Raw genomic sequence first — 16,050 nt, 5'->3', positions numbered from 1 at the left:
GCTTAGCCTTTCTTTTAGTTTCTGTAATGAAAATATGTGCATTGAACTGGTGTTTGCAATTGTAGAGTGTGACTTTGAAGAAAATCATCTTTGTGGCTTTGTGAACCGCTGGAACCCCAATGTGAACTGGTTTGTTGGTGGAGGAAACATTCGCAATTCCCAGTCCATCCTTCCCAAAGACCACACACTAAACAGTGAATTGGGTAAGCAACAAATGTAAAACAGAAATATAGTGGATTCATATAAGACTCTTATACTGTTTATGTATACTTATATGTTATTTCTTTTATCCTGGCATTAGGTGGGGGAAGAAAGAATGACTTATGTGTAAATAGAGATCAGAAAGAGATGGAGAGAACTTGCAGAAGGTCACACAAAATTTCCCATATGCTTTATAATATGGTTGCTATGCCTTTCTCTCTGCTTCAAAACAAGCAGAAGGAGCTGGATGCTCCAGCTGAATGCCGTGAAGTCTATAGGGCTCTATTCATGCCAGGATACTCAGAGATCTGCCTGAGGTCATTGTGAGACCTCTCCCAATTATTTTTGTAATGGTCTTGGGGGTCTGGAGAGATCCCAGTCCACTGAAAGCTGGCAAATGTTGTCCCAGTTTTCAAGAAGGGTAAGAAAGAAGACCTGGTAATTACCCGTCTGTCAGTCTCACTTCAGTGCCTGTTAAAATGATGGAGAAGATTATTCTGGGAGTACTGAAAATCACTTGAAAGACAGTATAGTCATTGCTTATACACAACATGGGTTCATGAAGGGAAAGTCCTTTTTAACAAACGTAATTTTCTTTTATGACGAGGTTACCCATCTAGCTGACCAAGGGAAGTCAGTAAGTGTAATATTTTGGATTTCAGCAAAGATTTCAGTACTGTTTCTCACAGCATGCTTCTGGACCAAATGTCCAGCATACAGCTAGACAAATACATAATGTGGTGGGTGAACAATTGGCTGATGGGTCAGGCTGAAAGGGTTATAGTGCATGGGGCTACATCAGGATGGCAACTAATCACTAGTGGGGTTCCCCAGGGCTCCATTTTAGCGCCAGTTCTCTTCAATGTTTTCATAAATAATCTGGACGCGTAACTCAAATGCATTCTAAGTAAGTTTGCAGATGACACTAAATTAGGAGGAGCTGTTGATTCCCCCTAGGGTAGAAAGGAATTACAGGGATATCTTGACAGACCAGAGGTAATCAACAACTGCATGTAATTTAACAAGACCAAGTGCTGAATTGTGCATCTGGGATGAGGCAACCCTGGCTGTACATACAGATTAGGGAATGGGAAGCTGGAGAGCAGCCCCACTGAAAGGGATCTGGGGGTTCTGGTTGGTGGCAAGTTTAACATGGGCCAGCAGAGTGCCCTGGCAGCCAAAAGGGCCAGCTGTACCCTGGGGTGCATCAGGCACAGCACTGCCAGCTGGTCGAGGGAAGGGATGGTCCTGCTCTGCTCTGCGCTGGTGCAGCCTCACCTCAAGGGCTGTGTACAGTTTTAGGTGACACAATATGAGAGCAACATAAAGCTATTAGAGAGTGCCCAAAGGAGGGCTACAAAGATAGTGAAGGGTTTGGAGGGGAAGAGATATGAGGAGCAGCTGAGGTCCCTTGGTTTGTTCAGCCCCGAGCAGAGCAGGCTGAGGCCTGCAGCTCCCTCACGAGGGGAGCGGAGGGGCGGGCGCTGAGCTCTGCTCTCTGGGGACAGCAACAGGACCCGAGGGAACGGCATGGAGCTGGGACAGGGGAGGGTCAGGCTGGGTGTTAGGGAAAGGGTCTGCACCCAGAGGGTGGTTGGGCACTGGGACAGGCTCCCCAGGGCAGTGGTCATGGCACCCAGCCTGCTGGAGTTCAAGAAGCCTTTGGACAACACTCTTAGACACATGGTCTTTTTTTTGCGTGGTTCTGTGTGGAGCCCGGAGCTGTACTTGATGATCCTCGTGGGTCTCTTCCCACTCAGGACGTTCTGTGATAAAATTTTGTATGGTGCAGGGGAGGGAGGGAGAATCCGTCTTACGGTGGCTTGTATAAAAGTATGGGCCACAGTATGTCAAAAACTGGTACCCCTGGCCTGTGCATCTGGCAGGGATTTTCTTCTCAGTGGCCATTGGAAGTGAGTAGGAGAGCTAAGGGATTGAAACATGTTTGGGGAATCTCATTTTAAATTGCACAGGGTTTAGGAATGGTGTTTCTTTCAGTCAAATGGGATGCTGTTAATGCTGTCCAGCACACTGGCTTAAAGTTTTTTTTTTTTCGCACTGTCCCTATGTGAAATACTTGTTCTGGCCACCTTGCTGAGAGAACACTTTAAATCATCGTGGAGAAAGTCTGGTGGATATCTTAGTCTTTGATGTAGTTTTTGTTGTATAAAATACCACAGCAGATGACTCAAGAGATCTGGCTTGCTGCAACACAACGTGTTTCTCAGACAATGCGGAGTTTTTGATGGTGCAAGGAATTGCATCATGAAAAGTGGGGTCGGTACTCTTTCCTTAACTCATGCCGCTGTGCCTTCCTATTTTATTTCACAATTGTGTGAGTTGAGTACAGAGTGTCAGCCTAGCCCTGCGTAACCCCAACTCACTTAAATACTGGTAAAATTTTGATGGAAGTTGAACTTGCCACAACTTCAAACACTGTAGACAGTGGTTCTACGTATTAGAAAGTACTTTATGAGACAGCAAAAGCTGGCAGCTGGGAGTGATCTGTTTTCTTGTAGCCACACTGTTTCTTGTTCACACCAAACCCTCACTGATGACCATTGACTGAGAAGACTCCAAGAACCAAAAATTCACAGAAGAGCTTTCATTTTGCAAGAAGTGTGTTATGAAGATACAGCAGCCATTTGTAAGGAAAACTTTAATTGATATATGGAAACTGCAGAAGAAAATGAAGCCCAGAACTTCTCAGGCAAGTTCCACTGAAGCGTCACGAGTCCCCTGACAGTGGGCAAGCTGGAGGAGACCCACAGCCAAGGGAACCCTTTCCCCTTGTTCCACTGGAGTGAAACGAGAAGTGAAATATCCAGGACTGAGATCACTATTAGATAATTGGCTGTAGTTGTGTAGATAGAAGCAGATACAAACCTAACGTCAGAGATTGCAATGTCCAGGCTGAAGCATCCTGCCAATTAGCACTTCATTCTCCTATGAGTTTTCTTCATGTGAAGAACCATTTTTCCATTGATCAATGGGTACTGTTTGATCCTGTGTTCTTGACTGTAGAAAAGGAAAAACTACAATTGCACAGGATATTCATGAACATGCACATATCCTGCTTATATCAAGATAGCTCTCCCAAAATCACAGTCTGAGAATCTGTTCCCTTTGAAAATCCTGCCTAGTATATCATATTGTCTGTTGAGGAGAAGGGTGTTTACTCGTCTGTATTGTGTATTTCTGTTAAAGAATCTTTCTTAAAAGTATTTTTTAAGGATTTTGTGGAAAAAAAATAACAACAATCCATTCAGTAAATATAAAACATTCAGAAACCAAATTTTAGGTAGATCAAACAGCTTTATACAGGCAGTGAAATGTGCAGAATTACAAGATTTTTTCCAATTCATTTGTTACTTTAAATGAACGATGTGCTGAATAAAACCTGTGAGGAAACACACAGCTCATATTCTTGTTCATTTACTTAGTTTACCTCAGTAAAAGCTGCACTTGGATAAACTAAATACCATACCAAGCTGTTGAGAGGCAGAGAATTTGCTGAGTTGTAACTTTTTTTTTCCATTTATGAATGAATCTCAAAATTCAGAGAGTTTATTACTTTCTTTGATGTGAAGGTTTTGATTAAAGACTTAAGAAAGAGCTGAGCTGTTTTGCCCATGGTATCAGCCAAACAACTTTGGACTGTACATAGAATGAAGGGAGAAAAAAATATATATTTGAATTACTCGTTTTCCAAGTCACAGTGATACATACCTTGTCCCTGCCCACCTCTTGCAACTTGTTTTAAGTGGTTTCCATTAAAGGGTGTCCTCATGCCACGTTTCTTTTATACTTTTAGGTCACTACATGTATGTGGACTCTGTTTACGTCAAACATTTTCAGGAAGTGGCACAGCTAATCTCACCAAAGACCACAGCCCCAATGGCAGGCTGCTTATCTTTTTATTATCAACTTAAGCAGGAGAGCAGCATTGTTTTTACCCTTTACTTGAGAGATATGAATGGCTTTTATGAAGAGATCTGGAAAACAGAGAGTGCCTTGTCTGCAGGCTGGGAGTTAGCAGAGGTTGACTTTAGTGCACCGTACCCCATGGAGGTAAAACAATCATTCCTATCCAGTCCAGCTATGAATTGCAGGTTTCATCAGACATCACTGCTGACTCAGACCAAGTTGGGAACATTCCAGTGGCCTTCCAGTATCTGAAAGATGCTAGTAGCAATGCTCCTGATCTGTCTTTCCCTTTGTTTTTTCCTTTGTCCACTGTATAAAGGTCAAGGAAAAATCACTTTTCATACTGCTGTTTTTCAATAAAGATGAAGTCAGGTGGTGAACTGCTTGAAGTGACTGTCATGGGAGGTTGTAGAGTCCTACTAATGTGAGATCTTTTGGTTCCTACCAAATAATGTCATTGTCCTTTCAGTCCCGTATTTCTGTGAATTGATAACTCATTTTTGAAGATGCTGAGTATCATAAAATTATGCATGCCTCACACTGTAGAAGAAAAACTTTTAAAAATGTTCTAAATGTTTTATCTGCCTTATATAATCTGTTTTTGCTTTTATGAGACAGAGTCCAAACTTGGGGCTTAATAGTGCAATAGCCCTTAGATGTGAAAGCTAGCTCTCTATGGTAGCTATAATTAATGACCAAATTACAGAAAGAAGCAGATTTTTTTATTCCCTAATGTTTACTGAAAAACAAATACCTTAGAAGACTGGAATAAACAGTGTGTGTGTATATATATATATATTATACATAGTATATATAATACTTATATAAATATCTAAGAAGTTTGGAATAAACAGTGGGCTATTTATGCATATTATATATACTTACATATAATATATATATTATACACATTATGCATATGTATTTTTATATATAGCACAGATATTCCTATATCTGTATATGCTATATAGATATATAATGCTAAGATTACAGAGAAGCCAGATTCAACTGTATTTGCTTTAACTCTACATAATTTATTCATCAATTCAGTGTAAACATACAGATTTTCAGAAAATATTAGGGGTAAAGCTAATTTTTATTAAATGTTACATATTTGTTTCATACACAGTAATGTCAGTGACCAAGTCATCTGTTGAAACAGTCAGACTTCAAATGGTATGGGAAATGAGTTGAGACCTGATAGCAAAGTACACTTTAACCCAGAACAACAGGAACAGAAGAAGATGTATAACGTTTGCTAATGTAATGGTCATAATTTTAAAACACCATATTTGAAGCTAAGAACAAATTATATATAAAAAAAAAAAGATTAAAAGGGTCAGAAAATTGGAGTGATTAAATGATGAAGTGAAGAGAGTTAGAAGATTAAGAAAAATCTTCAAAAAACAGTTGTGTGCAAATGGGAAAAACAGAAGAGACCACATGCTCTGGCGGGCAGAAAAGAATGCGTGAGAATGTCATTCTACATCAGTGAAATGAATTACAAAGCCTGTAACAACACTGGAAGTTGAAAATATGTTTAAGTATCTGGTGGTCCAACCAAGGTGAAATATAGGAAGGGCATGAATACTGAACCACAGCAGAAAAAACAAATGCATCTTTTGCCTGTGTGTCCTGTGAAGGAATTCCCACACTGCAGCCTTTCTTTACTAGAGAGAAATTAGAGGAACTGTCTTAATGTGTCAGTGCATGTGTATGTAAAAAAAAAAACAACAACAAAACAATCAAAGGCAGAGCAGCTTTCCTGGGCTTGTTTGCCCTTCAGAGCTGCCTCCAATGGCATCCCACCTATCAGTACCTGAATGAGCCAAAATCTGCTCTGCTGAAGCCCAGGGCCTGGCCCTGCTACTTGCCTTCCTCCCTCACTCCTCTCACATACCTGACTCCATTATTTCGTGGCCACTAAAGCATCACTGGCTGTAAATTCGTTAATGATCACTTAGACCTTGGAGGTAGTGTGGTTGGTTTTATGAAAACATTACCTCAGTTCTTACTGGCCACCTGGAATGCTGGAAATTATTTGATAGGAATATACAGCAAACCATGGGATGTCATACCACTAAATGAATGAATGCTCAGGGTATCCCTGCCTTCAGGAGAGTTCACAACTCCAATCCTTTCAGTTAGCAATGAATATCCTTAGAATAACAAGAGGGAGATGGGGATAATCAATTTACATGAATAAAGTAAGAGTTCTCAGCCTCCAAAAAACATGACTAAAGTAGAATACGGTAGAAGTTTATAAAAATAATGACACAGAAAAGTTTGACTCTTCACTGTTTCTCATAATTTAGATTGCTGTTCCAAAAATAAACCAAAGGGGGGATTTTTTTCATACATAGCATACCTAAATCGTAGAAATCAATTCCACAATACACTAAAGATACCATTACTGTGCTGATTCAAAAGCTGATTAGACAAATACATGGAAGAGAAGAAACCATTGGGAATGAGGTGTGACAGAAGAAGTGGAAGCTTGTCATCTTATACAGTTCTTTCTGTAGGTGACCTCTGCTGAAAACAAGATACTGGGAAAACTGTGTGTTTATTCTGCTCCAGGAATTTTTATGTAATCCATCATTCTCATTATTTTAGATATAATTTTACAGAAATAAGATTAAACTTTGCATATATTTTTTTCAGTTGCTTCATGAGGATGCTTCTCTTTTTTCATCCGGCTTAAGGAAATGTTTCAGGTTTCTTACACAGCTCTTCTAGTTTGGCTCCCATTTGTAGGCAACACATCACAGACATTGCTATCAGTGGAGAGAATCTCAATCTGGAAGCATTTGTCCTTATATCCTTGTTTTGTCCCTGGGGTTGTCTTGTGATTCAGGCCTTTTCTCAAAGTTTTCCTGTATCTCAGTGCTTTGATACTTCAGATAAATTTTAGCACACTTCCTCAAGAGTTGTGGACTGTCCTCCACTTACTAGAGGAAACAATTTCCCTTGGGAGTGGCAAAGTACACACACTGTTTGATTTTCTCGTAAACAAAATACAGAGATAGCTTTTCTGGTTCTTAACTGATTTTTTAAAAGGAAAACTTCCTTGCCAGTTGATTCCAAGGCATGGGTTTCAGTGTCTGAGGATGTTTAGTGAAAAGTTAATGTGACAACAACAATTCATGCAGGATAATCCATGCAGTTTTGTTCTAGCTCTTAAGATAGATGCTAGATACAGTCATAATGAGGCAGCATTGGAGTTATGGTCAATAAAAGGTGATAACCCTGAATACTAGCTTGGAATACTATCCACAGAGTAGCCTGACTTCATCTTTAAAATGTTTCATAAAGCAGCAGAAAAGCTCTGTTCTCCTTGATTTTTCCTTGACCTTAAATGGACAAAGATCTGGTACAAGGGCCAGACTTGGATTTATATCATGAATAAGTGATATAATTCAATTTGTCCCAACACCTGTAGTTCTATCTGAGCTGCATGAAGTCTGTCTGGGAGATCTGGTCAGAATTCTGTAATATGAAGGTGTGTAACAAAATTATTGTTGTGTAGATGGTAAATGAATAACAAGTAATTATTATTTCCAGGTAGTATTTGAAGTTGCTTTCAATAGTGCCAAGGGAGGTTATGTTGCCCTTGATGACATTTCCTTCTCTCCGTCTTACTGCAGCAATCAGACAGGTATGAGTTCTTACTGCTATCTACCATCCTTATTTTCTCCCTTTGCTCTGTCCCTTTGACCTGCCTGTGTCAGTACTTGTAATATTTTGTAGTGATGTGAAGATGCTGCCTCCTTAGCTGAGCAATGCCATTGGGCTTCTCTTCCTCCTAGTGACAAAACAGCAGTGTAAGGCAGATAAAGACTAAGGCCATTCACTTGATCCGTTGATCTAGAAACCAATCCCTAACACTTCCTTTCCAGTTACTTTGCCTCAGGGATCTGCAACCACTGTGCTGGACTGAATGCTGAATTTGCATCTCCCCAGTGCTAAAACAAATTACCACATGCAGACCTGCCTCAGAAAGAGAGAGGGGTTTCCCAAGATATGAGGAAGCAAATGTCCTGGGCTTTCCATGTTTGCCAGCGCAGGGAATATCTTCCACCATGCCACATGTCCTGAGGTGTTCTTCAGAACCAAAACAGGAGCCTTGCCTTCCTGTCTCCACTGTTCCGGGTGGTATCATTTGTCTCAGATACAGTCACGTCTTTCAGATTTTATTAGGTTCTGACAGCAGCAGAAATCAGCTAGGTCCACATGATCTCTGCTGAAGAGGCATGCGGCACCAAGGACTTTGTCATCTGTGAATGCAGCCTCTTAATTCACTGTGTACTGGTTGCTTGCCTTCTACTGCTAGTGCTAAGCTATAGTCAAAAGTAGATTAGTGGTTTCCCACTGAGCCCATCCGTTCTTTTTGGCCACAAGTTTGAATTTTTGGCTAGTGTTTTAAAGTGTCTGAGTGAGAAGAGATTTTTTTTCCCTTTTTTATCTGCTTTAAGTCTCTGCTAGCTTTACCTGCACTGCACGTTATGTTATGCTATTTATATATTATATTTTTATATTATACATATATGTTATAAATCCACCACACGTCACTTAGTAAATATAGTTGTTTCATTAACTCCTTAATGCCTGTTCTATTTTTGCTTTGTTTTGCAACAAAAATACTGATTTATGTTTGCAGCATGCCATGGATAGGAACTGTGTGCTTATCTGTGTTTCCCATTGTAAGTTTCAAGAGGGATTACATGGAGTGAGCTATGTAATATTTTGTAGTATTTTCTGCCTCAATTCTGATTTTTGACAAATGAATGCCAATCATTTGCTTGTTATTTTGTTGAAATACATCTAACTGCTGGTTAGTCATCAGACTTATTTCCCATTTCCTTCTGAAATTATTTTGAGTAGAGAGGTTTTTAACAAGCAAGAGATCTTTATTTTTCTTGTATTCAACCACAGAGGTGTATATTACAGCAGTAAGTTATTTCCTTTTTTTTTTTTTTTTTTTTTTTTTTTTTAAAGTTTTGGTCAATGAAGTTGTTGATGCTAATAATAATAACATCCACTTGTGATAGAAAATTGATAGCTTGATGTTAGTGTGACTTTGCATCGTGTATGTGTAACATCGTTATATGTTCTTGTCTTCTGTAGTGCAAAGAAAGATGAAACAGAGTATACTTTGACATACTTGTGCTTCAAATGCCTGTGCTTGCTATACTGCACTTTTCCTAACAGAACATATGCATTTATCTTTCAGGAATTTCCTTCAATCCTGCAGACGCAAGCTGCAATTTTGAGGAAGATCTGTGTAATTTTTACCAGGATCACAAGGATGGCCCAGGATGGAGCAGAGTGAAAGTGAAGCGCAATGTGTATAGAGTAGGAGATCACACTACTGGGTTTGGTAAATCAAAACTTTTCCCTAGAAGAATCAAACTGCATAAAGCTTAACCTGTTGCATAAATTTTCACTCAGTTAGATAACATCATTGGCACATTGGTTAGATTGCTTCGCTGTAAATCCCTGCTGTGAAAGATCAGTGCAGGCTGCTGAGGCCTAGCTGGGACTCAGACTGTGCCTGGCCCTGCGCGTGCAGGGGCAATGTCATGTTGAATGGCCACACAGGGACATAAATCGGAGTAGTGTCACCAGGCTGCATTGATCTGCAGCCACTAAGGACATGACTCCACAAAAACGTGCAAGCAAATATGATAGTAGCTCAATGAATTGCTTTTCATATAGAGGAGAGATGGGGATCTTAGCTCTTCCAGGCATAGGGCAGTTGGCATTTTTAAGGAAAAATGTCAAATTTTGCGTAGTGAAACCACATAGTGAAAGGCCTTCTAATAAGCTCTGAAAATGTCTTTTGCACTGATGTAGTGCTTCTCACACATCCCCTTATGTAGAGTATTTGTGGTTATTACTTGTGTGCTAAAGCTTCATCTCTTTCATACTCATTGTGGGGAATAATGTGCTTGGTGCCCCATTCTTCATTCTGTGTTCTCAGAAGAGTACCTTTGAAATAGTGAGGGTTCCAGCAGGCCAGAGAATATTTCCATGTGTATTTGAAGAGTGCTTATTTCTAGTAACTTAGCTGTGTGCCAGTTTAGTTTGAAATAGCAGGGATGTTTTTAGAAAAAATCTTATTTCCTTTCAATATCTGTTTCCTGCCAGTAGAATTTGCATTTACATCCGAAGTCTGCTGCAGTAATGGAAGCTGCTTTAATAGCAAATAAGCTGTGTTAATTGCCTATTGGAAATACTCAATAATTGCAATGTCTTGCAGGTTATTACTTGCTGGCAAACACGAAGTTTACATCACAGCCTGGGTACATTGGACGTCTGTACGGCCCAACCCTGCCAGGAAACCTGCAGTTTTGCCTACGTTTTTATTATGCCTTGTATGGTTTTTTCAAAATGAGTGGCACCCTCACTGTTTATATTTTTGAGGAGAATCATGTGGTTCAAGAGAAAATCTGGTCTGTGTTGGACTCTCCAAAGGGAGTTTGGACTCAAGCTGAAATCTCCTTCAAAAAGCCTATGCCTTGCAAGGTAAGAGCCGGCTCTTCACATCTGCAGGGTTATAGATGGAGGTTTTCCTTGCCTTTTCCTTTCAGGGAGCTCTCTTATCCAGTGATTAATCCTGAGTGAGCCATACCTGCAAAGTGAAATAAAGGTCCCTGGGCAGTAGAGTGGGGAGGTGCCTTCTTTGCAGTCCGGCTCTCAAGCGAGCCCCAGTAAAGGGGCTTTGCATGGGGCACAGGGCGGTGCCCTGAAGCACAGCCACAGTATTCACAGAGACTTCACTGGAGGACATGGAACGACAGCTCGTTGTATGTTGGTTTCTCAGTGCTCTATATGTTTATATATTTCTGTTTGTTTATTTCCTGTGTGATTCCAATTACCTTAGTGAATTACAGATTGTAATTATTTAAAAAACTCAGTGACAGTCAAAGTTCTGGTCAAAATGGGGCGTTGATCCTACTTTCCGAAAGTAAGCTAGTAGGTTAAAATATAAAACCAGAAGTCAGTGTAATTTAGAGCAATAAAGTATTTGCAGTGTCTGGTTGGAGAGGTCATTTTAGTAGCTCACCAAGTTAATAATGATATATTTCATATCAGCTCCTGAATAAGTCTTCAAACTCCTATTATTCCTCATCTCCACTCTTCTTACAAAGACTTGCTTTTCTCAGGTGACTCGCTCAAATTTGTATAGGAGCTACTTCTGCAGTTATCCCGATTTCTGTAATGTTTTTTTACTGTCTCTGAGTCATTGGAGGAGGACCAGATAGATCACTACCTGAGGACACTGAGATAAATCCAGTTTTTTTTTTTTTTTTTTACAGAATGTGATAATGCTATATTGCTTATGAATGAAAGCTTTTATTAGCTGCTTGAAGCACATGAAGTTCTGGCTGAATATGAGGGGGCACTTCTTTACTGTGAGGGTGACAGAGCACTGGCACAGGTTGCCCAGAGAGGTTGTGCAGTCTCCTTCTCTGGAGATATTCAAAACCCACCTGGATGCCATCCTGCGCAATGTGCTCCAGGTGATCCTGCTCAGGAAGGGGATTGGACTAGATGATCTTCAGAGGTCCCTTCCAACCTCAGCCGTTCTGTGATTCTGTGATTAGTACCTCTTCAAATAAAAGTATTTCTAAATTATAGATAAGCATCTTAAGCATTTTTCCCCACAATAAAGTAATTTTTGAAATGACAGGAATTATTTAGTTTAACTCCTTGGGGGGGGGAAGTTTTGTCTGGAAGTAAATGCACTGTAAAAAGAAAAGTTGCTAGAATGTGTTAAAAAGGAAATATACACGGAAAATTTCAGTCCTAATTGTTGGGTAGTTTTCTCTAGACATCTGTTAAATAATAATAAAAAAAATCTTATGTCTATATTTTTTACACATAAAACTTACATTAATTTCTAATGTCCTTTCAACTCGTACAGAAAGAAACAATTTCTGAATTTTATTACTGCCAAGCAAGTGAGCAATAGAAAACTCTCGTAGTATCAACCCAAAATATTTGCAGAAAAATATATTTCTTTTTCTTAAAACATGAAAAGATACTTGTCAAAAAGGCAAGTTTATAATATACTTTTGCCATGTCCTGTTTCCATATATTTTTATTACTTCTAAAAAGGCTCAGTAGCTTGAGCAGTGTAACACAATGTGTGAGTAGTGATGACAGCTCAACATGACTGCTTACAAATGGTTTTATAGCCGCAGAGGTGGCAGGTTTTTTTTTTAGCATCTGACATTTGCATGGAAAATCTCTTCCAGTGTGGATTTATGAAGAACTATTTTTATGTTTTCCTAGAAATTACTGTATCTAAAAAACTTGTAAAGAAGCTTGCCTAGGATGGAAAGCTTGTAAAACTTCTTGAAATTCAGCTTTCATGTCTGTAGCTACCAGTCTGCCTGTGGGCAGTAACAGATGGGGAGAGTGGTACAGGAGAGAAGAAGTCAAGGGAATATACTTTCTGCTTCTGAGCCTAAAGGGGCTCTACGAACCTCGTGCTCTGCAGAAGGGGGGTTAAGTTGGCATCTGACAATTCTCAAAAACCTTCAGTGGTTTCATAGAATCACAGAATGGCTTGGGTAGGAAGGGATATTAAGTTCATCCAGTTCCAAGTGCCCTGCCATGGGCAGGGACAATTCCAACAAGATTATGTTGCTCAAAGCCCCAGCTTGGCTTTGAACACCTCCAGGGATGGGGCATCCACAGCTTCTCTGGGCAACCTGCTCCAGTGCCTCACCAACCTTTGAGTGAAAAGTTTCCTCCTAACCCCTAAACTAAATCTCACCTCTTTTAGTTTAAAACCGTTCCCCCTTGTCCTATCACTATCTGCCTGAGGAAAAAGTTGCCGTCCTTTTTTTATAAGCCCCTTTTAAGTACTGAACAGCTTCAATGAGGTCTCCCTGGAGCTTGCTCTTCTTCAGGCTGAACATCCCCAGCTCTCTCAGCCTTTCTTCACAGGAGAGGTGCTCCAGCCCTCTGATCATCTTTGTGGCCCTCCTCTGGACCCACTCTAACAGCCCCACATCCTTCTTGTGCTGGGGGCCCAGCCCTGGACGCAGCACTCCAGGTGGGGCCTCACAAGGACAGAGCAGAGGGGCACAGTCACCTCCCTCCACCTGCTGCCCACCCCTCTGCTGATGCAGCCCAGGACGCAGTTGGCCTGCTGGGCTGCAAGCACACACTGCTGGCTCGTGTCGAATTTTTCATCCACCAGAACCCGCAGGTCCTTCTCTGCAGGGCTGCTCTCAGTGAGTTCTCCCAGTCTGTGCTCATGTCTGGGATTGCCCTGACTCAGGTGCAGCACCCTGCACTTGGACTTGTTGAGCTTCATTAGGTTCACGTGAGCCCACTTATCAAGCTTGTGCAGGTCCTTTTGGATGGCTTCCCTTCCTGCTGTTGTATTGACTGTGCCACTTTAGGTCTTGTGGTGAGAAGGCCCTCTTTTCCATAGGAACAAGTTGCAAAATGTCCTTGTTGAGTTTGCATTCTTTAAATATCGCAAAAAGTGAGATTTATTAGGCTTTCGAAGACTACTGTGTTCAGCATTTCACAATTCAGACATCCCTTAGCCAAATAACTATGTATTTGGGGGGGAGGAAGCCTTAATGTTGATTGAAACCTATTACCTCACAATTTTTTTTCCTGGATTGGAAGATTAAATTAGATTTAGAATAGGGATTAAGTTGCAGCTTTAAATATGTAATAGAGGCCATTGGTACATAATCAATCATGAACAAGCTGTAATGTCTTGAACTTTGTATAATGGATTGACTGTTTTATGGTTTCCATGATGGTTGCATATGTATATTTATGATTAGTTTATTAAGTCTTCATTAGACAATTAGTACATGGAAGACAACGGGCAATGTTCTGAAGCAGAGGCAAATATGCATGAAAAACTATATGCATGAAAAAGTACATGCATGAAATATACATAGGAAAATGTAACAGTATATTATTTTAAGGCTGAGAAGATCGCATGAAAAATACAAATTATGCCAAAGTTTAAGTGTGTGCTTTCTTGCCATAAGGTGAGGGTGAAAAACTGGTGTAGTTGTGGGTTGTCTGCTTGTAATATTCACAAATATGCTTGAATTAAGTTGCACAGTGAGCCTGATTCTGTCTTTTCCTTGCAATCTCATGCCCATCTCTTCCACTTAAATACTTTAAAAAGTCATTTCATGCTTAATTATGTTGTTTCCTTTTATTTGTTGAAAGCTGGCAGAAGGAAGTGAAGAGCATGGTGTGGCATTATATAAGCATTCACTTAGTTATCTGTAAAGATATCTGCCAAGGACCTAATGAAATAGCTGGCAAGGGATAGTCATTTGCCATCTTCAGTATAGGCAGCTGGTCAAAGTGCATCAGAGCACACTTGCCTGACTGTAAGGAGTGGTGTGAGACAGCAGCTCAGGGATTACACTGCAGGTTCTGGAGGGAGAGATGGTGAATCCAAAGCCGTTATCTGCTCAGTGAAGCTCGATATCTCTTGTCCTGTCTCCTCTAACCTGTACTCGTGTCTCTTGGTGCCTCATGGGTGCATCTTTGTCTTTTCTGTCCTGCCCCGTAGGCAGCAACACCCCACTCATATTCCCCATCTTACTTCTGGCTCCTCAGCTCCAGTCAGTCCCTCAGATCCTGTCCATGTCCCACTCTCTTTCCCCCGCCTGTACAAGTTCTTACAAATTTTAGGTTTTCAAAAATCAATGAATTGACAAAAAGCACAATTCTGGTACAAAGACCAAACCCAGAAACATTTCATTGTCCTACTCCAAAGTCTCGGAGTGACCAAGCTTTTCAAAGAATTTTTAAAATAGGGGCAAAATAATGCCTTTTTTCCTAGCCCTGTTCATGGAAACGATGGAACTGTTTTGGTTTAAATCTTCCAAAACAAGCTTGAAGCAAGCACCCAGAATGGAAAGTCTGAGCTAAAATCATTGCAACTTGGCAATGTTATAAACAAGTGAAAATACAGTCTTTTAATGGAGCAAGGTGTTCCTAAAATAAGGTGGAGCTACAACATTTTCTCAGGGATGGTTGATGTGACTATCACATTGTTTTCTGAGGTGCATCAAATTGGGATGTAAATGATAAGAAGCTGTAGGCATGCACAGTAGTTTGGCTGATCAAGTTCTTGGTTACCGGTGACTTGTAGGTTGGCTCAGTGTCTGTGGAAAGAGCAAACAGTCTCCTGGCTGCTCCTTAATGGCCCGCTAGGTCAGCAAAGCAGACGTTATGTTCCTTTGGCTGGAGAGTCCTGGAGGTCATAAAGATTTTGCAGCCAGAAGACAATTTTTCTAAAATACTTGAATGTGTATGTCTTTCATCTTTCTTCTCACTATGAATATTACACTCAAAGCTTTGAAAACAATACTTTAAAATCCATCTGATAAGTTTTAATTTTGATAATGTATTTTTTTGTGTGTGTGTCAGGCCAGTAAAAAGTCTCAGACTTTCACCCTTTGGTTCGTGTAATGGTTTTTGCAAGTTCTTTTGGAATTAGCTAACTTCAGTCTGGCATAGAGTGTTGGCTTGAGTTCTTTGAGCAGGAAATTTGAAGCTGGCCAACAGGCTTTTATATTACACTTTCAAAATACCACTTTGAAAAGGTTAGGTGGGTATGATCCAACTGAGTAAGTCATAAATGTTTATATTTATATATACTTTTATATAATAATACATATATACATATATTTGCATATGTATATATGTAAATACTGCAAATATGTATTTTATATGAAGCTAGTGAGAAGGCAGGAAATTTAAATTCCATTTTTTCCCTCTGCATTTGAGACACTCTGTTTAAGTGAGTGTATGCACCAATAGTCCTATGCGTAAAAAGTATTTTTATACTCTCTATACCCAGCAAATAAATGTGAGACAGATAATATAAAATAAGATTTTCCTATCATTTATTAAAAT

General features: G+C 40.1%; 1 protein-coding gene across 1 annotated transcript in view; it reads left to right on the top strand.

Moving 5' to 3' along the window:
* The window catches only part of MAMDC2 (MAM domain containing 2), a 64,825-nt gene that overhangs the window by 34,738 nt on the left and 14,037 nt on the right, over window positions 1–16,050 (top strand). The window contains exons 5-9 of the mRNA XM_040540312.1: window positions 66–203; window positions 4,016–4,272; window positions 7,690–7,783; window positions 9,359–9,505; window positions 10,388–10,653. Of these exons, the coding sequence (XP_040396246.1) occupies window positions 66–203; window positions 4,016–4,272; window positions 7,690–7,783; window positions 9,359–9,505; window positions 10,388–10,653 (902 nt within the window). The remainder of the gene's footprint in view (window positions 1–65; window positions 204–4,015; window positions 4,273–7,689; window positions 7,784–9,358; window positions 9,506–10,387; window positions 10,654–16,050) is intronic.

The sequence above is a fragment of the Cygnus olor genome, chromosome Z (assembly GCF_009769625.2).
Source record: "Cygnus olor isolate bCygOlo1 chromosome Z, bCygOlo1.pri.v2, whole genome shotgun sequence".
Taxonomy (NCBI): Eukaryota; Metazoa; Chordata; class Aves; order Anseriformes; family Anatidae; genus Cygnus; species Cygnus olor.
Note: the sequence above shows the minus strand (reverse complement) of the source record. Positions and strands in the feature narration are given on the sequence as shown.